Below are 23,377 nucleotides of genomic sequence, written 5' to 3'. Positions count from 1 at the left end.
ATTTCCTCTATGACTAATGATGTTGAGTATCTTTTTATATGTTTATTTTCCATCAGCACATCTTTGGTGAAATTACTGTTCAAATCTTTTACCCATTGCAATGGACTAAATGTTTGTGTCCCCTCAAAATTCATATGTTGACATCCTAATCCCCAAAGTGATAGTATTTAGGAAGTGGGGCCTTTGGGAGGTATTTGGGTCATGAGGGTGGAACCCTTGTGAATGGGATTAGTACCCTTCCTTTAAAAAGGAACTCTTATAAAAGACTGCAAATTGGGTGTAGTGTATATAGTCTGGGTGATGGGTGCACCAAAATCTCACAAATCACCACTAAAGAACTTACTCATGTAACCAAACACCACCTGTGCCCCAATAAACTATGGAAATAATTTTTTAAATTAGAAAATAAATAAAAAATAAAAAGGAACCCCAGGCCAGGTGCAGTGGCTCACAACTAGAATCCTGGCACTTTGGGAGGTTGAAGTGGGAGGGCTGCTTGAGGCTGCAGTTCAAGACCAGCCTGGGCAACACAGTAAGACCCCATCTCTATTATTAAAAAAAAAAGAGGCCAGGCGTGGTGGCTCATGCCTATAATCCCAGCACTTTGGGAGGCCAAGGTGGGCAGATCACAAGGTCAGGAGATCGAGACAATCCTGGCTAACACGGTGAAACCCCATCTCTACTAAAAGTACAAAAAATTAGCCGGGCATGGCAACGTGTGCCTGTAGTCCCAGCTACTCGGGAGGCTGAGGCCGGAGAATGGTGTGAACCCAGGAGGCAGCGCTTGCAGTGAGCCGAGATCGTGGTGGTGGGTGGGTGCCTATAGTTCCAACTACTCAGGAGGCTGAGGCAGGAGAATGGTGTGAACCCAGGAGGCAGAGCTTGCAGTGAGCCAAGATCGTGCCACTGCACTCCAGCCTGGGTGACAGAGTGAGACTCCATCTCAAAAAAAAAGAAAAGAAAAAGAGAGGAGGCTGGGCTTGGTGGCTTATGCCTGTAATCACAGCACTTTGGGAGGCTGAGGTGAGCGGATCACCTGAGGTCAGGAGTTCAAGACCAGCCTGACCAACATGGTGAAACCCCCTCTCTACCAAAAATACAAAAAACAAAACAAAACAAAACACCACCAGGCGTGGTGGTCTGCACCTGTAATCCCAGCTACTTGGGAGGCTGAGGCAGAAGGATTGCTTGAACCGGGGAGGTGTAGTTTGCAGTCAGCCAAGATAGTGCCACTGCACTCCAGCCTGGGCGACAGAGCGAGACTCCGTCTCAAAAAAAAAAAAAAAAAAAAGAATAATAATAATAAAAAAATAAGAAAGGGATCCCAGAGAGCATCTGTTTCTGCCATATGAGATATGGTGAAAACATAGTAGTCTGCAATCAGAAGAGGGCCCTCACCAGAACAAGAACATGCTGGCACCAGAATCTCAGACTTCCTAGCCTCCATAGCCATGATAAATACATTTCTGTTAAGGCACTCAGTCTATGGTAATTTGTCATAGAAGCCTGAACCAACTAAGAGTTGTGTGAACATATTTATAATAGCTGCTTTGAAGTATTTGTCTGCTAGGCCAGGTGTGGGGGCTCACGCCTATAATCCCTGCACTTTGGGAGGCCGAGGTGGGTGGATCACTCGAGGCCAAGAGTTCGAGACCAGCTTGGCCAATATGGTGAAACCCCATTTCTACTAAAAATACAAAAATTAGCTGGGTGTGGTTGTGCATGCCTGTAATCCCAGCTAGTCGGGGGGCTGAGGCATGAGATTCATTTGAACACAGGAGGTAGAGGTTGCAGTGAGCCGATGGTGCCACTGCACTGCAGCCCAGGAAACAGTGTGAGACTCTCTCAAAAAAAAAAAAAAAAAAAAAAAGGCCAGGCGCGGTGACTCATGCCTGTAATCCCAGCACTTTGGGAGGCCAAGGCGGGCAGATCTCAAGGTCAGGGATTTAAGATCAGCCTGACCAACATGGTGAAACCCGTCTCTACTAAAAATACCAAAATTAGCCGGGTGTGGTGGTGTGCACCTGTAATCCCAGCTACTCAGGAGGCTGAGCCAGGAGAATTGCTTGAACCCAGAGGCAGAGGTTGCAGTGAGCTGAGATTATGCCTTTGCAATCTAGCCTAGGTGACAGTGAGACTCCGTCTCAAAAAAAAAAAAAGTATTTGTCTGCTAAAGTCAACATCTGGGCTCTTCAAAGGCAGTTTCTATTACCTATTTTTTTTTTTGTTCTGTGTATGGAATACACTTTCATGTTTTTTGCTCATCTTGTAACTTTGTGTTACAAAGTGGGCATTTTAAATAATATATTGTAAGGCCTGGCATGGTGGCTCATGCTTGTAATCCCAGCACTTTGGGAGGCCGAGGCGGGTGGATCACGAGGTCAGGAGTTTGAGACCAGCCTGGCCAACATGGTGAAACCCTGTCTCTACTAAAAATACAAAAATTAGCCAGACGGAGGTGGGAGTTGGAGCTGATGTGAGTCAGGGAACCAAGTTCCAGCCTGTTCCATGATTATGACTTGATCAAAAAAAAGAAAAACAGAAATCTTTTTTTTTGTTTCTGACAGAGGAGGCTAAGGCAGGAGAATTGCTTGAACCCGGGAGGCGGAGGTTGCAATGAGCTGAGATCATGCCACTGCATTAAGCCTGGGTGACAGAGCAAGACTCTGTCTTGGAAAAAAAAAAAATAATAATAATAATAATATATTGTAGCAAGTCCATGTCCTGATCTCTATTCCCACTCTCTGCCACCCACCACCCTCCCCTCTAGACCTTTGCTGTTGTTTCCTTGTTTTCTTCTGTTAACCAAAAGGAAAAAAATTAGGAAAAATTAACATAAGTACAGAGTCTGTTTGGGCCAAGTTAATGGACTACAACCCAGGAGCATAGATTCAAGTTGCCCTGAATATATGCTCTGATTAACAGCAGTTATAAGTGGGTTTTTAAAGGAATATAGAAGAGGCAATTTCTAAGTTGTTTATCAAGAATTTATGTTAGGGCCAGGCATGGTGGCTCACCTCTGTAATCTCAGCACTTTGGGAGGCCAAGGTGGACGGATCACCTGAGGTCAGGAGTTTGAGACCAGCCTGGTCAACAGAGTGAAACCCCATCTCTACTAAAAATACAAAAACCCGGGCATGGTAGCATGTGCCTGTAATCCCAGCTACTCAGGAGGCTGAGGCAGGATAATTGCTTGAACCCAGGAGGCGGAGGTTGCATTGAGCCAAAAACGCACCATGGCACTCCAACCTGGGCAACAGGATGAGACTCTTGTCTCAAAAAAAAAAAAAAAAAATTTATGTTAAAGTAACATAAGCTATTGATTGGCTGTACATTGTTCTTTATATCACAAATTCCAGGAACAGGAAGATAATGGGTTAGGCTGGGCGTAGTGGTTCACACCTGTATTTTCAGCACTTTGGGAGGCTAAGGCAGGCAGATTACTTGAGCCTAGGAGTTGAGACTAGCCTGGGCAACATGGGGATACCCCATCTCTACACAAAATACAAAAATTAGGGCCGGGCATGGTGGCTCACACCTGTAACTCCAGCACCTGAGGTCAGGAGTTTGAGACCAGCCTGGCCAACATGGTGAAACCCCGTCTCTACCAAAAATACAAAAATTAGCCAGGTGTGGTGGCATGCACCTGTGGTCCCAGTTACTCAGGAGGCTGAGGCAGGAGAATTGCTTGAACCTAGGAGGTGGAGGCTGCAGTGAGCTGAGATGGTGTCACTACACTCCAGCCTGGGTGACAGAGTGAGACTCCGTCTCAGAAAAACAAAAGGAAAATTAGCCAGGTGCAGTAGTGCATGCCTGTAGTCTCAGCTACTCAGGAGGCTGAGGCAGGAGGATTGCTTGAGTCCAGCAGGTCAAGGCTGCAGTGAGCTGCGATTGCACAACTGCATTCCAGTCTAGGTGACACAGTGAGACCCTGTCAAAAGAAAAATTAAAAAAAGATAATGGGTGAGGCAGTCAGGAAACTACAGGGAAGAAAAGAAATAACAGGCCAGGCGTGGTGGCTCACACCTGTAATTCCGGCACTTTGGGAGGCTGAGGCGGGAGGATCAGGAGGTCAGGAGATCAAGACCATCCTGGTCAACATGGTGAAACCCCGTCTCTACTAAAATACAAATAATTAGCCGGGTGTGGTAGTGCGCACCTGTAGTCCCAGCTACTGAGGAGGCTGAGGCAGGGCAATTGCTTGAACCTGGGAGGTGGAGGCTGCAGTGAGCCAAGATCGTGCCACTGCACTCCAGCCTAGCGACAGAGCAAGACTCTGTCTCAAAAAAAAAAAAAAAAAAAGAACAAAATGCCTTTAAACAATTGTCCCCAGGCATGGGTGTGGGGGTGTGTGGCTGAAGTCCCATATTCATGTCTTTGTTTTTTTTGAGACAGGATCTGTCTGTTGCCCAGGCTGGAGTGCAGTGGCGTGATGTTGGCTCATTGCAACCTTTGCCTCTCCAGCTCAAGTAATCCTCCCACCTTGGCCTCCTAAGTAGCTGGGACTACAGGTGTGTGCCACCATGACTTGCTAATTTTTTTGTGTTTTTTGTAGAGATGGAGTTTTGCCATGTTGCCCAGGCTGGTCTTGAACTCCTGAGCTCAAGTGATCTGCCCACCTCAGCATTCCAAAGTGCTAGGATTCCAGGTGTGAGCCGTGGCGCCCAGCCACTCATGTCTCTTTGTGCCTGATAAATTTTGCATATCTCATGTAGTTCAGACTGCTCTGTTGTTGTTTTTTTTTCTCTCATTTCCCTCTTTTGATTGAAAATTTTCTCTTCTGAAAGCATTGATGTTCAACATTTTAGATGTATGCTTCTCCCACGTAGCTGGGAAGGCTCATTCCCAGGTTGTAACCTTGTTCCATGTCAGAGGAAGAGAGGAGAGGTATTATGGCTTATGAATTTAGTGAGGTCTTAAGGCTGAATTGATTGACAACAAAAAGAGACAGAGCAATGGGACCTTGGTCAGGCCATCCACTTACAAGGAAGCTGCAGAATATTGTATTCTTTCTAAACATCTAGCTATCATAATTCATTTTCTGTTGTTGACCTTAGATATCTAAAAATACAAAGCATAATCAGCTTAAGAATAAAAAATATGACGCAAATATGGACCATTATTGACACAACAATTTGAAATCCAGGTCTGAAAAGTGTTCTTATTTCTAAAGGTACCAGGCCAGGTGCAGTGGCTTATGCCTATAATGCCAGAACTTTGGGAGGCCAAGGCAGGAGGATCACTTGAGGTCAGGAGTTTGAGAACAGCCCGGGCAACATAGAAAGATCTTATCTCTATAAAGTAAAAATAGGCCAGGTGCAGTGGCTCACTCCTGTAATCCCAGAACTTTGGGAGGCCGAGGCAGGTGGATCACGAGGTCAGGAGATCAAGACCAGCCTGGCTAACACGATGAAACCCCATCTCTACTAAAAATACAAAAACAAAATTAGCCAGGCGTGGTAGCAGGCGCCTGTAGTCCCAGCTACTTGGAAGGCTAAGGCCAGAGAATGTTGTGAACTCAGGAGGCGGAGCTCGCAGTGAGCCAAGATAGCACCACTGCACTCCAGCATGGGTGACAGAGCGAGACTCTGTCTCAAAATAAATAAATAAATAAATAAATAAAAATAATAAAAAAAATAAAAAATTAGCCAGGTGAAGTGGCATCCACCTGTAGTCCCAGCTACTCATAGGGCTGAGGCAGGAGGATCACTCAAGCTCAGGAATTTAAGGCTACAGTGAGCTATAATCATGACTATGCATTCCAGCCTGGGCAACAGAGCCAGTCTCTATCTCTAAAAAAATTTTTTAAAAATAAATAAATGTAACCAAACAAATATTTTATCTGTTCCTCATCCTACTCTGAAAAATAAGGTGTTGAAGATCTCTGCTGTTGAAGATGCCCATTGAGGCAGGACTGCCTGATATGGTTCCTGCTAACATGTTGGAAAGAGTCCCCTATTTGATGTTTTTCTATTTAAAAAATCTCCAGGTTGGAGACTGTGATCTTTGATGGTCTTATATTCTGGGAGCTCACTGTTAAAATAATCCTTAGGCTGGGTTTGTGGCTCGCACCTGTAATCCCAGGATTTTGGGAGACCGAGGCAGGTGGATTACCTGAGGTCAGGAGTTTGAGACCAGCCTGGCCAACATGGTGAAACTCCATCTCTACTAAAAATACAAAAAATTAGCTGGGTGTGGTGGTGCGCACCTGTAATCCCAGCTATTCAGGAGGCTGAGGCAGGTGAATCGCTTGAACCTGGGAGGCGCAGGTTGCAGTGAGCCAAGATCACACTACTACATTCCAGCCTGGGTGACAGAGCGACACTCCATCTGAAAAAAAAAAATCCTTAATTAATCCTTAGTTTTAGTGAGAAGCTTACAAGCCCTTAGTAAAAACAAAGAATATCACCTTTAAGGGGAGCTGGTTCATAGGCTCCTTCATCCAGGCACATGGACCTTCCCATTACTATTTCAAAGGGAGAAACAAACCTGGTATTTTCCAAACCGGGTAGAATGTAAGTCCAGCAAATGGAAGAGCCTTAAGCTAGGGAAAGTTAAAAGTTTACATAAGCTTTGCCAGTTGATTCTTTTATTATCCGATTTGTGTTTTCCACCACTCTGGAAGACTAAGGGTGATATGTACAATGGGAATGCGGATCCTATTTATTTATTTGAGATGGAGTTTCGCTCTTTCACCCAGGCTGGAGTGCAGTGGCACCATCTCAGCTTACTGCATCCCCTGCCTTCCAGCTTCAAGTGATTCTCCTGCTTCAGCCTCCTGAGTAGCTGGGATTACAGGCGCCCGCCACCATACCCGGCTAAGTTTGGTATTTTTAGTAGAGACAGGGTTTCACCATGTTGGCCAGGCTGCTCTTGAACTCCTGACCTCGTGATCTGCCCACCTTGGCTTCCCAGGGTGCTGGAATTACAGGCATGAGCCACCGCGCCCAGCTGATCCATCCAATTTCAATCAGCTTTGACGGCACAAGGTAAGCTTTCTAGAAGACTTTTATAATTTCCTACAATTTTTTCCAATCTCTTTATTTCCTCAACTTTCTATATCCATTCAGTTTTTTTTCTTTTTTTTTTGAGATGGAGTTTCGCTCTTGTTGCCCAGGCTGGAGTGCAATGGCACGATCTGGGCTCACCGCAACCTCCGTCTCCCAGGTTCAAGCGATTCTCCTGCCTCAGCCTCCTGAGTAGCTGGGATTACAGGTATGCGCCACCACGCCCAGCTAATTTTGTATTTTTAGCAGAGACAGGGTTTCTCCATGTTGATCAGGCTGGTCTTGAACTCCCAAACTCAGGTGATCCGCCCGCCTTGGCCTCCCAAAGTGCTGGGATTACAAGTGTAAGCCACCGCGCCCAGCTTCCATTTAGTTTTATCTATCATTCTTTCTTATCCTTTCGACTTAAAAGAATCTTTAAGAATCTCTAGACAAAAGTACTTTTCCTTTAACAAAAACTACATTCCCATGCCTTCTTTATAATCTTCTTTACCAAAGACACATTTGATTTTTTTTTTTTTTTTTTTTAAATTTGAGACAGAGTCTCGCTCTGTCTCCCAGGCTGGAGTACAGTGGCACAATCTCGGCTCACTGCAAGCTCCGCCTCCCAGGTTCCCGCCATTCTCTGCCTCAGCCTCCCGAGTAGCTGGGACTATAGGTGCACGCTGCCACACCCGGCTAATTTTTTGTATTTTTAGTAGAGATGGGGTTTCACCATGTTAGCCAGAATGGTCTCGAACTCCTGACCTCGTGATCCGCCCACCTCGGCCTCCCAAACTGCTGGGATTACAGATGTGAGCCACTGCGCCCGGCCGACACATTTGATTTTTAAATGCTGTGTACACAGAATTGTTTCCCTTATATCTAGAATTTTTGTTTTTGTTTTTGAGACAGAGTCTGCTCTATCACCCAGGCTGGAGTGCAGTGGCACAATCTCTGTTCACTGCAGCCTCCACCTCCTAGGTTCAAGAGATTTTCCTGCCTCAGCCTCACAAGTAGCTGGGATTACGGGATTACAGGCACCTGCTACCACTCCCAGCTAATTTTTGTATTTTAGTAGAGACGGGGTTTCACCATGTTGGCCAGGCTGGTCTCGAACTCCTGACCTTGGGTGTTCCACATGCCTCGGCCTCCCAAAGTGCTGGGATTACAGGCATGAGCCACCAGGCCCAGCCTGGTAGTTTTAATTATATATATTTACTATAATTTTAACTCTTAGTAACCTAATTTCTAGTGAAAAACCTAGAAAGTAATTTTGAACATTTTTTATCAGTATTTGTAGATGAAAATCACTTCATAAGTTTTTAGAAAGATGTTTCCTCCACTTTTATTAACAGATTGAAATATATTTAGCTTTGTTAAACCATGTAAGATACCAAAGTATATAAGCTTAAACTTAAAGGACTAAGTTTAATTAATATTGATTAATATTTTATCCCAGAGCTTGGGCCACTAGCTGTAACCTGCCCTGTAGCTGGTAGCCTAGGCAAGCCACTGTGCCTGGCCTGGTTACCTTTAGAAACACCTTTTCTTTTTTTTTTTTTTTTTTTGAGACAGGGTCTCGGCCGGGCGCGGTGGCTCAAGCCTGTAATCCCAGCACTTTGGGAGGCCGAGGCGGGTGGATCACGAGGTCAGGAGATCGAGACTATCCTGGCTAACATGGTGAAACCCCGTCTCTACTAAAAATACAAAAAACTAGCCGGGCGTGGTGGCGGGCGCCTGTAGTCTCAGCTACTTGGGAGGCTGAGGCGGGAGAATGGCGTGAACCCGGGAGGCGGAGCTTGCAGTGAGCTGAGATCACGCCACTGCACTCCAGCCTGGGAGACACAGCGAGACTCCGTCTCAAAAAAAAAAAAAAAAAAAAAAAAGAAAAAGAGACAGGGTCTCGCTCTGTCACCCAGGCTGGAGTGCAGTGGCACAGTCTCGGCTCACTACAGCCTCTGCCTCCTGGGTTCAAGTGATTTTCCTGCCTTAGCCTCCCAAGAAGTAGCTGAGATTACAGGCATGCACTACCACACCGGGCTAATTTTTGTATTTTGAATAGAGACAGGGTTTCACCATGTTGGCCAGGCTGGTCTTGAACTCCTGGTGTCAAGTGATCCACTCACCTCAGCCTCCCAAAATGTTGGGATTACAGGCGTGAGCCACCACGCCTGGCCAGAAACACTTTTCAGATATGGATTTCACTTTGTTTTGTTAATAATTGTCCTTATTTGCATATTATTTTTTGAGACGGGTCTTACTTTGTTGCACAGGCTGGAGGGCAGTGACACAATCTTGGCTCACTGCAACCTACACCTCCCAAGCTCAAGTGATCATCTAACCTCAGCTTCCCTAATAGCTGGGGCTATAGGCGCACACCACCACACCCACCTACCATTACACCTGGCTAATTTTTAAAATTTTTTTGTAGAGACAGGGTTTCTTTATGTTGCCAAGCTGGCCTCCTAGACTCAAGTGATCTGCCGGCATTGGCCTCCCAAAGTGCTGGGATTATAGGCATGAGCCACTGGACCCAGCCCGTATTTTTTATTCTTAAGTTGATTATGCTTTGTATTTCTAGATGTCTAAAGTCAACAACAAAAAACTAAGATTAAATTGATTGATATCTCAGCATTTTAACTTAGAAATGACTCAGACATTTTATGATTATCTATTACATAATTTAACATAACATTACTTCGATATACACAGTTACCCTCCTCTAATGTTTTTCCCAGTCATTCTGGGTCCCAAGTACCCATGTGGCACCCAGGATGGCTATAAAGTACAACCCTTCTAGGCATGGCCAGGAAACACAGCTGGGCCAGGGAGGACATACTACGTTTGGCCCTGACCTGCCCCTGGTGGTCTAGCTGCTATGGACATACATATGTCTTCAAAGGTCTCACCATGGCCACCTGTCCAGGTCCCAAAATCTTTTTCATTTTTTTTTTTTTTGAGACAGAGTGTCACTGTGTTGCTCAGGCTGGAGAGAAGTGGCATAATCTTGGCTCACTGCAAACTCCACCTCCTGGGTTCAAGTGATTCTTGTGTCTCAGCCTCCCAAATAGCTGGTATCACAGGCATGTGCCACAATACCCGGCTAACTTTGGTATTTTTAGTAGAGGGGGGTTTCACCATGCTGGCCAGCTGGTCTCAAACTCCTGACCTCAAGCAATCCGCCCACCTTGGCCTCCCAAAGTGCTGGGATTACAGGTGTGAACCACCACTCCCAGCCTGAATCACTCTCTTATGTGTCTCAGACTGCCTCTAACCACCAGGTAGCATTAGGGTTCTCAAGTTATCAGGGTTACTAGTCCCTTATTTATGCCTTTCCGGATAAGCAAGTGTCCCTAAAATGTTCTTTTAGTGAGGAATGCCCTGTAAGTCTGCTTTGTGTCCTGGGCAACAGTCCTGACATCTCTGCACAGTCTCTAGTCACCTAGACCAGCTGAATGGGTCAGTCAAAGTCATTGTCTCATCTCTTCAGGGTAATATAATTCACCCTCATGCACTCTTTGGTTTGGAAATAACAGGAATTGGTCACAAATGAAAAGACAAGTCTGAATTAGAAGCAGTAGAAAGCAGGTGCAATTTCAAAGGTATGCTATGTAGTTTTAGGCTGTAAGAAGTGAAACCACTTGTATTAGTTCTTTCTTACATTGGTATAAACAAATACCTGAGACTGGGTAATTTATAGACAAGAGGCTTAATTTGCTCATAGTTCTTCAGGCTGTACAGGAAGCATGGCAGTATCTGCTTCTGAGAAGGTCTCAGGAGGCTTTTACTCATGGTGAAAGGTAAAGCAAGAGCCAGCATTTTATATGGCAGGAGCTAGACCGAGAGAGGTCTAGCTTTAAACAACCAGATCTTGTGAGAACTCACAAGGGGGCATGGTGCTAAGCCATTCATGAGAAACCATCCCCATAATTTAATCACCTCCCACCAGGCCCCACTTCTAACACTGGGGATTACAATTCAACATGAGATTTAGTGGGGACACAGACCCAAATCATATCACTCCACCTTTGGCCCCTCTAAATCTCATGTCTCTCTCACATTGTAAAATACAATTATGTGTTCCCAATAGTCCCTCAGAGTCTTAACTTATTCCAGCATTAACTCAGAAGTCCAGAGACTCATCTGAGACAAGGCTAGTCCCTTCTCCCACCTCAGCCTCCCGAGTATCTGGGACTACAGGCGTGTGCCACCACGCCCGGCTAATTTTTGTATTTTTAGTAGAGACGGGGTTTCACCATGTTGGTCAGGCTGGCCTTGAACTCCTGACCTCAGGTGATCTGCCAGCCTTGGCCTCCCAAAATGCTGGGATTACAGATGTGAGCCTCTGCACGCAGTGTGGTATTTTCCGTTTAATGTATTGTTAGATTTATCAGGTGTGGTGGCTCATGCCTACAGATGTGATTATAATCCTAGCCTTTTGGGAAGCCGAGGTGGGTGGATCACTTGAGCCTAGAAGTTTGATACTAGTCTGGGCAACATGGCAAAATGCCATCTCTACAAAAACAAAAACAAAAGAAAAAAACAACCAGCCAAATCAAACAAAACAAAAACTAGCTAGGCATGGTGGCTTATGCCTATAGTCCCAGCTATTCAGGAGGCAGAGGTGGGATTCCTTGAGCCTGGGAGGCGGAGGTTACAGTGAGCCTGGGTGACAGACCAAGACCCTGACTCAAAAACAAAACAAAAACAAAACAAACAAACAAAAAAAACCCAAGGCTGGGTGCAGTGGCTCACGCCTATAATCCCAACACTTTGGGAGGCTGGGGTGGGTGGATTACTTGAAGTCAGAAGTTTGAGACCAGCTTGTCCGACATGGTGAAACCCCGTTTCTACTAAAAATACAAAATTAGCCGGGTGTGGTGGGGCATGCCTGTAATCCCTGCTACTCGGGAGGCTGAGGCAGGAGAATCACTTGATCCTGGGAGGCAGAGGTTGCAGTGAGCGAGACCACACCACTGCAGTCCAGCCTGGGCAATGTGAAACTCTGTCTCAAAACAAACAAACAAACACAAACAAACATAGATACATATATAGATGTGGGGGTGGGGGAGAGAGTTGGATTCAATTTGCTAAAATTTTGATTAAACATTTTGTATCTATGTTAATGAAGGACATTGGTATATAGTTTTTTTCTTATAGCATCAATTTTTTCTTTTTTTTTTTGAGACAGTTTTGTCACCCAGGCTGGAGAGCCATGGAGTCATCAGCTCACTGTAACCTCAAACTCCTGGGCTCAAGGGATCCTCCTACCTTAGTCTCCCAAATTGTTGGAAAAATAGGTGTACACCGCCACACCCAGTTATTTTTTCCAAATTGGCTGTATAATTTTGCATTTCCATCCACAATGCATGAGGGTTCCACTTGCTCCAAATCCTTGTCAATATTTGGTATTTTCAGTTTTTTTTTTTTGAAATGGAGTCTTGCTTTGTCACCCAGGCTTGAGTGGAGTGGCATGATCTCGGTTCACTGCAACCTGTTGTTGACCAAATACACACATTGAAAAATGTAATTCAAGAGTCTATAAGGGATCATTTCTTTTTTATAAAATTATTTACTATTTAAAATTAAAAAAATTTTTTTTCAGCACTCAATGCTCCCAGTGTGGGCTTAGATGCTGAGGCTGGGATCATTTCTTGTTGGTGGTAAACTCCAGATTTTTTTGTCTGAAAATGTCTTGAATCACATAACCTGGCTGAAATCCTGGTTTTACCATTTCTTAGTCATATGACTCTAGATATGTACCATAACCTCTGGAATCAGTGGTTTATTCATCTGCAAAACTGGTAATCTTGAGTACATTCATTCTCTACTGGGTAAGACAAGTTTGGGAGGGAAGACGCACGGAGAAGCTCCTGAGCAGATGAGTTCTCTAGAAGAACGCCAAGATCCAAAGCAAAACAAAATAAAACATACACCATAATCACCTCTCTGAATGTTTGAAAATTGTAGGGAGGTCGGGCGCCGTGGCTCACTCCTGTAATCCTAGCACTTTGGGAGGCTGAGGAGGGTGGATCACAAGGTCAGGAGTTCAAGACCAGCCTGGCCAAGATGGCGAAACCCCGTCTCTACTAAAGACACAAAAAATTAGCTGGGTATGGTGGCACACACCTGTAATCCCAGCTACTCAGGAGGCTGAGGCAGGAGAATCACTTGAACCCTGGCAGCAGAGGTTGCAGTGAGCCGAGATCATGCCACTGCACTCCAGCCTGGGCAAGAGTGAGACTCCATCTCAAAAAAAAAAAAAAAAAAAAAAAAGAAAATTGTAGGGAAGACAAGGTTAACATACTGGAGGAGAAAAAAAAAAAAAACAACCTAATAACAATATTCCTGTATGCTTGAAAGTTACAGTGTGTGGTTCTTTTTAATCAGTTCTTTCAAGTCCAGTGAAATAGCTGCTTGTAGGAGCTTACAAAAGAGACTTTACAGAAGAGAGTGCTTGACTGGAAGTCGTCAACTTGTTAGCCAACTCCAACAATCTATTTTTAACAGAAAAATCCAATGTGAACACTAAGAAAAAGGATTGGTATTCCATGAATGAGCCTGAAAAAAAAGAAAAAGGAATTGGTAAAAAGGAAAAGTATTAATCAAAAAGTAAGGTTTTCAGAAGTAACAAAGTAGTTATTCATTCAACACTTGGTACCTACAGCCTCAAACACTATAAAATATGAAAGACAGATTGCTTCTGCCTACAACAAACTTATAAAGTTGGTAAGATAGACATATTATGTAATTAAAATCTGTTAACAAAGCAATATGTAACAGAAAGCTTATCTGTATAGGAAAAACAACTACAGAATATAGTAATATTATGTAGGAGGGTGCTGACTTGAAACAAATAACATGTAATAGGAATTATAGGAGGTGGAGCTCATTGTAGGTTGTCCATTGTTTTCTAGATTCCTCTTGCCTTGCGTTGGGATGTGCAGAATGAACAGGAATAAAAATAAGTTGTAATTAGGCTGGGCACAGTGACTCATGCCTATAATCCCAGTACTTTGGGAAGCTGAGGTGGGTGGATCACAAGGTCAGGAGATCGAGACCATCCTCGCTAACAAGGTGACCCCCGTCTCTACTAAATATACAAAAAATTAGCCGGGCCTGGTGGCGGGCGCCTGTGGTCCCAGCTCCTCAGGAGGCTGAGGCAGGAGAATGGCATGAATCTGGGAGGCGGAGCTTGCAATGAGCTGAGATTGCGCCACTGCCCTCCAGCGTGGGCGACAGAGCGAGACTCCATCTCAAAAAAAAAAAAAAAAAAGTTGTAATTACAGCAGTCCCCACCTTATCCACAAGGGATAGGTCCCAAGACCCCTGGTGGATGCCTGGAACCCTAAATATACTTTGTTTTTTCCTATACATACATACATACTTATGATGTTTAATTTATAAATTAGGCACACTAAGATATTAACAGTAGTTAATAGAAATTTTTTTTTTTTTTTTTTTTTTGAGATGGAGTCTTGCTCTGTCGCCCAGGCTGGAGTGCAGTGGCCGGATCTCAGCTCACTGCAAGCTCCGCCTCCCGGGTGTACGCCATTCTCCTGCCTCAGCCTCCTGAGTAGCTGGGACTACAGACGCCCGCCACCTCGCTCGGCTAGTTATTTTTTTGTATTTTTTAGTAGAGACGGGGTTTCACCTTGTTAGCCAGGATGGTGTCGATCTCCTGACCTCGTGATCTGCCCGTCTTGGCCTCCCAAAGTGCTGGGATTACAGGCTTGAGCCACCACGCCCGGCCTAATAGAACAATTATAACAATATAGTATAACAAAACTTAGGTGAATGAGTAATTTATTCTAAATTATGCTGCCTTTATTCTGTATACTGAGTAAATCTAAATCTTCAATTGTATTGAGCCTCATATATCTACCTAAATTTATAAGGTAGACAATTTTTTGTTGTATGGCTATTAGTTTAGAGGCAGTAGGTACTTTTTCAGACATTATCTCATTTTCCGCTTCCCAAAATGCTAAGATGTTGATAGTAAATGTTTCTATGCTACAGAGGAGAAAATACATATTTATTTATTTTATTCATTTTTTTTGTTTGAGACGGAGTCTCACTCTTGTTGCCCAGGCTGGAGTGTAGTGATGCGATCTCTGTTCACTGCAACCTCCACCTCCTGGGCTCAAGCGATTCTCCCACTTCAGCCTCCCGAGTAGCTGGGATTATAGGTGTGCACCACCATGCCTAGCCAATTTTTGTATTTTTAGTAGAGATGGGGTTTCACCGTGTTGGCCAGGCTGGTCTTGAACTCCTGATCTCAAGTGATCTGCCTACCTCAGCCTCCCAAAGTGCTGGGATTACAGGCATGAGTCACTGTGACCGACCTACATTTCTTTCTTTTTTTTCTTTGAGATGGAGTTTTGCTCTCATTGCCCAGGCTGGAGTGCAGGGGCGCGATCTCGGCTCACCGCAACCTCTGCCCCCCAGGTTCAAGTGATTCTTCTGCCTCATCCTCCAGAGTAGCTGGGATTACAGGCATGCACCACCACGTCCAGCTAATTTTGTATTTTTAGTAGAGATGGGGTTTCTCCACGTTGGTCAGGTTGGTCTTGAACTCCTGACTTCAGGTGATTCACCTGCCTTGGCCTCTCAAAGTGCTGGGATTACAGGCATGAACCACCACACCCGGCCTACATTTCTTCTTTCTACTACCCCTTACCAGGTACCCGGAGCCTACCTGTGGAGAGTGATTGACCTTTGGCCTTCTGTCTTCCCTAAGGCAAGAGATGATTTTGTTTCAGGGTCACTACTGGCAACCCTGGGATCCCCTGGGATGGGGTTGGTCTTGACCCACAGGAGACAGTAAAGTAGCAGAGAGTAAAAAGGGTTTTTTTTTTTTTTGAGATGGAGTTTCGCTCTTGTTGCCCAGGCTGGTGTGCAATGGCACGATCTCAGCTCACCGCAACCTCTGCCTCCCAGGTTCAAGTGATTCTCCTGTCTCAGCCTCCCTAGTAGCTGGGATTACAGACATGCGCCGCCACGCCCGGCTAATTTTTGTATTTTTAGTAGAGATGGGGTTTCTCCATGTTGGTCAGGCTGGTCTCGAACTCCCGCCCTCAGGTGATCTGCCTGCCTCAGCCTCCCAAAGTGATGGGATTACAGGCCTGAGCCACCACGTCTGGCTGAAATTATAAAGGCTTTTACGATTTTAGCACTCTGGGAGTGAACGCCTCATATATTTCATGCTAGGGCTTTTTAGACATTTTTCCTTTAAACATGTGCAGAAAGCAGGGGACAGTCACTATTTAATAACACTAAAAACCAAATTATTCCACACCTTTGATCAGGTGGCCAGGCCCAAGTATGTGCCCCAAGCATGCATTCTCTTTGACTTAAAAATATAAGTCCAAATAACTCTGAGAGCAATTATAGATGAAGGCACTGCCTGTAAAAACCCAGTTCATTTGTTTCTGTTTGGGGCTTAGAATTCTCACTGATTCCCATGGCTTGACAAGCTTATTGCATTGGGTTCTGACCAAAACCAATGCTATCATGAGACCAGTGCCCAGCTGTACCTCCTGCAAGAGAATTGCTTACTTTCTTATTAAGGAAATACGAAACCTGCACCTGACTGCTTTTTTCTCATTCACCTCAGCTTAGGTCCTTACCACCTCACACTTACATTGTTTAACCACCTCCATCTAAAATTGCCCTATCCTGCCTGTCCAAGGTCAAGTGACTCCCAACTGCCTATGTGGCATCTAAGGCACAGGGCCTCAATCTATTCTTTCAAAGCCCAAAAGACAACACTTACTGGGCACTTAATGAGAGGCACTGTGCAAGCATGTTCACAACATTCTCTGCGCAGTGGCTAATACCCCATTTACAGGTGAGGCACGGGAAGCATGAGAAGCAAGCATCCCAATGTCACAAGGCTAGAAAGTGCCTGGTACACAATGCCAGGTAGAGCTAGCTCTTAACCTCTGCACTATCATGGCTAAAGAACGCTGACGTGTACTGAAAGTTTAAAGCTTTAACAAACAGCTTATTTAATCCTCACAATAGTGAGAAGGCCAGTTGGCAGCAATATTCTCATTTAAAAATGAGAAAAACCACAGGGAAATTAGTAACAATAATGGTGTGTAAAGAAATGGCCTTGGGAGATTCGAACCTAGGGAGTCAGATGGACCCTGGACCTCCATGCTAACCCTAAAGGTACCAGGAAAAAAAAAAAAAAAGCCAAAATAATTCCTAAGTGAAAAACAATGATTATAAAACACTAAAAGACACTAGCCTACATACATACAAAGGCTATTTTAAAAAGTTAGCCACTGAAGGATGTTTATTCTCTCATATCACATTTAAGATTTTTGTTGTTGTTTTCTTTTTTTGAGATGGAGTCTCGCTATATCGCGCAGGCTAGAGTGCAGTGGCGTGATCTGGGCTCACTACAACCTCCGCTTGCTCTGTCTCCAGGCTGGAGTACAGTGGCACAATCTCGGCTCACTGCAACTTCCGCCTCCTGGGTTCAAGCGAGTCTCCTATCTCAGCCTCCCGAGTAGCTGGGATTACAGGCGTGCGCCACTACGCCCAGCTAATTTTTGTATTTTTAGTACAAATGGGGTTTCGCCATGTTGGCCAGTCTGGTCTCGAACTCCTGACCTCAGGTGATCCGCCCGCCTCAGCCTCCCAAAGTGCTGGGATTACAGGCGTGAACCACCGCGCCTGGCCCACATTTCAGTTTTTAACCACTGTTTCTTAACTGGAAGAGACATCCTTTCCTTTCCTTAACCAATTGCTGGTAAAATCCGATTCAAAATTCTAGTGGAAAAACAACAGCACCACCACCACAAAAAAAGCTAACCCTATGAACCCCCAATGTCAAAATGATCTATCACAAAAAACTCTTCAGCGTCTAGAAAGTTTAGATATTGGATTTACGCGTTCCTATCCCTCCTTCCAAAAATAACAACTCGTAACTCTTTCAAGTTATTCTACTTAATCTCATCTTATCATTTCTGGAGGAAAGTGATTAATACACCTTTTTCATGACACTGCCTCTAAGGCCCCAAGAACCAAACAAGAGACCCGAGCTGCCGCCTTAGAGACTTCGGGTGCGGGCAGAACGCCGCGCCGAGGTGGAGGTAGGAGCCCCGAGGGCACAGCGGCCAGGAGGGCGGAGGAGGCTGCCGGAAGCTCGGCCTCCGAGCAATCCCCCGCCTCGCTGCGCTTCCATGCTTGCTAAGGGGTCGAGATGAAGAGGCTAGGGGGAGAGAGAGGGGCGAGTGGGACGAGTGGCCGGGAGCAGCCGCGGCCGCTTTACCTCAGAGCCCAGAGACCTGGGGGAGGGGCCCTCGGCGCTGCCGCGGACTCCGGGGCTCCCGGCGGGCAGGTCCTACAGGGCCGTGGAGCAAGAAGGCTGATGTCTCGGCCGTCTCGGGGAGTTCTCCCGACGTCGCCTGCTGTTTGTCAGTCGCCAGCTGTAACACGGTAGCGGGCCGGGTCACGCTGCTCCCGGCCGCCAGGCGGGTTGAGTGAGGGGTCGCGGTGCCGCCTCTCTAGGTCCGGTCTGGCCCACATCACCGGAGCCGGGGGTTTATTGTTCCGGAGAGCCACAGGCACTGTCGGCCTGGGCCCGCCGGGCAGTGTTTCGCTCCGCCCGTCCCGGCCTGGGGTCAAGCCAGCAGCTGCAGGCACGCCGACTGGCGGCGTATTGGGGGCCCGTGTGTGTCTCTTTAAGGGGCCGGGCCTGCGAAGCTGAGGGGCGGGTGGGGTGTGCGTCGCTCCCGGTGTGAGGGTGAGAGGGAGAGAGCGGCTGGCGGGCGTCCGAGGGAGGGAGGGAGCGACGAGCGAGGTAGCGACGCGGGCTGCCCCTGCCGCCGCCGCCGCCGCCGCGGTCGGACCTGCGGCCTCCTCCCCTCCCCTCCCCCGCGTCGCCCTGCCGCGGGGAGGGGGCTCTCGTCGCCGCCTCCAGCCGCTCCCGATGAAGCAGCTGCAGCCGCAGCCGCCTCCGAAGATGGGGGATTTCTACGACCCGGAGCACCCGACCCCTGAGTAAGTATCAGCTCCGCGGCCCCCTGCTGCTGTCGGCCGCCTCAGCCCCAGCCGAGGGCGGTGCGTCCTGACGGGTGGCGGCGCGGGCCGGCGCGAGGAGTAACGGGCCCGCGGTGGCTTCGCGCGGTCGGTGTCGGGAGCAGGCCCGCGCCGCCACTTCGAGCTGCCTGGCTGGGGCCGCTGCAGGCCCGCGGTTGGGCCCGGCGTTGGCGCCGCTGCTCGCGTCGAGGCGGCGGTTGGGCCGGGCCGGTGGGGGAGGGGCGGCCACGGTCCCTACCCGTGTCCGCAGCGACCCGGCCAGCCCGGGGCTCGGCAGTCCTGGCGGGCTCCTCGCGGTTCGTCCGGGCCCCGCTGCTAGCCAAGGGGCATAGTCGGAGGAGCTGCCGGTGCCTGGCCCGGCAAGAGGGCGCCGGTGAGGGTAGGCCGCGAATCCCCGGGCTCGGGTGGAAGCTCGACCCGTCGCCCGACCTCCCCGCGACGGCAGCGGCTCGGACCGGAAGGGCCTAGCGCGGGTTGCCTGTCCCCCGGGCCGTGGAGGGGCCCGCGCTGCACTCCTGAGTTTGATTTTTTCCTCCTGGGAACTCGATCCTGGCCTCGCAGTGCTTCCGGCTTCACATTCTGCACCTTTGGCACTTGGGTTTTGTAATGGCGAGGTTTGTGTGGTCCCGTTGTTGAGGTGACACCGAGTTTGTTTTTCCGCCTGAAAATGAAAGCCACCTGAGGGGCATACATTTTCTTGCAGATTGTGAGATTTTCGCACTTTCGGACACGATTTTCTCGGTAACAGGAACCTCTTACCCTAAACGGATGACTTTCTATTTCTTGTGAAGACTTGGTTAAAAACTAAGAATCGTTTGAGGATTCTCTAAAGAAGACAGTGTTCTGGAAAACCGAAACACAGTTTTGCCCAATAGTAATTTTTCAGTCTAGGACACCTTTACATTTCTCTTGAGGTCTGAATCTGCTGCTGTATCTGCTACCTCAGAAAGCCTGAAGTCACTTCTTTCCCTGAACCCTCACGAGACCATTGTTTTGAAAAGCCATTCTTGAAACTCCATTTGCTGGTGTTAGACCTAGGAATATAGTATTCATTTTAAACTTATCGGTTGATAGGGGTTTCACATGAAACTGTCAAACTTTTATGACCAGGATGATTCCAAGAGCTTTGCTGTTTTGACACATTTTACCTTAGGTTGGCTGTGGCTCGTTTTTGAATCCCTTGCCACATCTCACGTTGGTCCAGAAATGTCTGGATCTTAATTGATAGTTCTTAGTTTTGATTGCAACACAGCGGATTCTGTTGAGGTGTTGGTCATTTCTGCACAACAAGATAAATCATTATTTTGCTTTTCCAAAAACTCAACTCTTACTTGCAATAGTAAGTTAACATGACTTTTTCCTTTCATGGGTTCTTGGCCGTTGGTTAACACTACCTTAATTAGATTGGTCTTTTTGTTTTGCTACTGGCAGGATCAGTTAGGTAAGATTGTTTTGATTTACTGCACAATCAGTCCAATTACAAAGCTCACGTTATAGGTTTTTAGTTTAAAAAACCTCAAAAAAAATTTTGTATCACGATTCAATAAATGCTTATTTAGCTCTTGCTCTGTACAAAGTAACATGCTAACCTTTGAATAGGCTAAGTGCCTGCTTTTACTTCCTTTTACCAGGTTGTTTGGTGAAGTCCAGAAGCTTTAAGGATCACATCCTTACACTTCTTGGGGAAAAATTTTTCATAATATGTGGGAAAATTGACTCAGAAGTGCATCTTTGGTAGACACGAGTGGGGAAGGAATCAAGAATGTTTTATGGTTTTACATGTTTTGGAGTTTTTATTGCTTTAATGTAGTAGAAATGCACTGCTTTGGATTTCTAACAGTGATTATATGTTTTTTAATTCTTGTGTATTTTTTCCTTTTTTTTTTTTTTTTTTTTAGAGGCAGGGTCCCACTCTGTCACCCAGGCTGGAGTGCAGTGGTGTCATCATAGCTCATTGCATCCTTAAACCTCTGGGCATAAGCAGTCCTCCTGCCTCAGCCTCCTGGGTTGGGACTATAGGCATGTGTCACCGCACCCGGCTAATTGAAAAAAAAAAAAAAAAAATTACGTTACTCAGACTGGTTTTGAATCCCTGGCCGCAAGTGAGCCTCCTGCCTTGGCCTCCCAAAGTGCTGGGACTGCAGGCATGAGCCTTTGTGCCAGGCCTCTTCTTGTGTATTAACCTGTATGGAGTAAAGAATTGTAACATGTTTTTGTTGTTGTTGTTTTGTTGTGTTTTTCCTTTTTTCATAATACTATAAAGACTGGAGGGGATCATGGTAGGTATCCTGAGCAATATCACCTGTTTGGCGTATGAAAAAAATGAAGCCTAGAGAAGTGAAGTGACAGCAAACCCTTGAGATAGTAAGCTAGTTAGTGTTTATAATGCCAGAGGAGAGAGAAAGGCAGTATAGGATTTTAAAAACCTGGATTTCAGAGTCAGACCTGGATCTGAACACTATTTTAACCTTGGACAGATGACTTCATCTCTCCGAACTTGGGTTTTTTTCATCTTTTATATAGGTATCATAATGGTTAACAACTTACTAGGGCTTTTTGGGAGGATTGAATGAGATAATGCATGAAGAGCACTTGGCGCAGAATGTGGCACGTGTAAGTGCTTCTAGCTGGGGTCATCAGGGAAAAGTTAAAAGATAGGATTTAAGTTGAGGATGAAAAGATTAGGTGGGCAACATGGCTCAGGGGAGGAATGGCCAAGTGCCCTTTTGAGACTTTGGATGGTTTGAAATGGTACTTAGACATATGAAGAAACTGAGGCAAAAATGTAATTTCAGTTTGACTGAAGTAACAGCATCTGATGTTCTGGGTTTGTCTTGTACCCATGCTTTTAATCAGACACAGCTGCAAGATGACTTTTTTTTTTTCAGCAGCATATAGGACATTGTGTTTCAGGTGAAAATGGCTGTAATCACTTGAGTATCTGTGCAGTAGGTGTCCATTATGGGGCAGGCCCGGGGACAGGTGTTGAGGACACAGCAAAGTAGATCCAGTTAGTCTTTAAGGAACTCTTTTAATGAGGGAGATAGGCAAGTACCTTACAGTGATAGAGGTGCAGTTCTTTGAACATATGCATGTCTGTTGTATGCCAAACGTAGGCACACTAGGGGTAATTGGTGTACAAAACAAAATTTTGCCCTTGTGGAGTTTATATCCTAATGGGGGTGATAATAAATGATACAGAATGTTCTGGCCAAGTGGAGTGACTTGCATCGGTAGTCCCAGCACTTTTGGAGGCCGAGGTGGGTGGATCACCTGAGGTCAGTAGTTGGAGACCAGCCTGGCCAAGATGGTGAAACCTCGTCTCTACTAAAAATACAAATTAAAAAAAAGAAAAATTAGTCGGGTATGGTGGCAGGCACCTGTAATTCCAGCTACTTGGGAGGCTGAGGCAGGAGAATCGCTTGAACCTGGGAGGTGGAGGTTGCAGTGAGCTGAGACTGTGCCACTGCACTCCAGCCTGGGGGACAGAAGGAGATTCCATCTCAAAAAAAAATAAATAAATAAAATTGAATAATATAGAATGTTCAAAGGTAAGTGCTTTGGAAAGTGGAAGAGTAAGGGGGGTTCAGAATTGTTGAGGAAGAGGTTGCAATTTAAGGTGAGGTATACTGGGTGAGTATCCTTGAGGGAGTGATATTTAGGCAAAGATTTAAGGAGAAGTAGCCATGTTAATAATGGGTGAAGGCATTTCAATAAGAGGGAATAGTGAGTTTCAAGGTGTTGAGGCAGACCTGTGAGTTTTGCCCATTATGGCTAGAATGGAATGAGCAAGAAAGTGTAATAGTAAATTGGGTTAGGGTGAGATGGGGTTTAGCTTTTTTTTTTTTTTTTTTTGAAATGGAGTCTCACTCTGTCCCCCAGGCTGGAGTGCAGTGGCATGATCTTGGCTCACTGCAGTCTCTGCCTCTTGGATTTAAGTGATTCTTCTGCCTCAGACTCCTGAGTAGCTGGGATTATAGGTGTCTGCCACTGCACCCGGCTAATTTTTGTGTTTTTAGTAGAGGTGGGGTTTCACTTTCTTGGCCACGCTGGTCTTGAACTCCTGACCTTGTGATCCACCTGCCTTGGCCTCCCAAAGGGCTGGGATTATAGGTGTGAGCTACTGCTCTCGGCCAGGATTTAGCTTTTATACAGTCTTGTAGAGCCATTCTAAGGACTTTGCCAGGAGTTTTGAACAGAAGAGTGACAAAGTCTGCTTTCAATTTCATAGGATCATTTGAATTGCAAAGGGAACAACAGTGGTAAGCCTGGAGACTAGTAAGGAAGCTAGTAATCCAGAAAAGAGATGCCGGTACCAAGATGGTAACATAAGA

The 23,377-nt window shown here is 46.1% G+C and overlaps 1 protein-coding gene and 1 long non-coding RNA gene across 12 annotated transcripts in view; one reads left to right on the top strand and one right to left on the bottom strand.

The window, feature by feature from the left end:
* Positions 1-1,889: 1,889 nt before the first annotated feature.
* On the bottom strand, positions 1,890-18,729 carry LOC139361956 (uncharacterized). Of its 3 annotated transcripts, XR_011620036.1 has the most exons (4): positions 18,274-18,729; positions 12,261-13,550; positions 6,209-6,330; positions 1,890-3,931 (listed from the first exon to the last, which is right to left on the bottom strand). It is a non-coding gene; the product is annotated as an uncharacterized lncRNA (long non-coding RNA). The 3 variants fall into 3 exon arrangements; XR_011620035.1 differs by lacking the exon at positions 6,209-6,330 and having other exon boundaries at positions 1,895-3,931; XR_011620037.1 differs by lacking the exon at positions 1,890-3,931 and having other exon boundaries at positions 4,377-6,330.
* A 145-nt stretch (positions 18,730-18,874) lies between these two features.
* LOC105480624 (SET domain containing 2, histone lysine methyltransferase) overlaps positions 18,875-23,377 on the top strand; it is a 152,977-nt gene continuing 148,474 nt past the window's right edge. For 8 of the 9 annotated variants that reach the window (XR_011620032.1, XR_011620033.1, XR_011620034.1 and 5 more), the window contains exon 1: positions 18,914-19,006. Coding sequence is in view for 6 of the 9 variants with exons in the window: in XM_071091572.1 (XP_070947673.1) it covers positions 18,934-19,006 (73 nt within the window). In the remaining 3 variants the exon portion in view is untranslated. Of the gene's footprint in view, positions 19,007-23,377 lie in introns of all 9 variants that reach the window. The other variant, XM_071091569.1, reaches the window with a different exon arrangement.

This window comes from Macaca nemestrina, chromosome 2 (genome assembly GCF_043159975.1).
Source record: "Macaca nemestrina isolate mMacNem1 chromosome 2, mMacNem.hap1, whole genome shotgun sequence".
NCBI lineage: Eukaryota > Metazoa > Chordata > Mammalia > Primates > Cercopithecidae > Macaca > Macaca nemestrina.
This window is presented reverse-complemented; position numbering and strand designations above follow the sequence as displayed.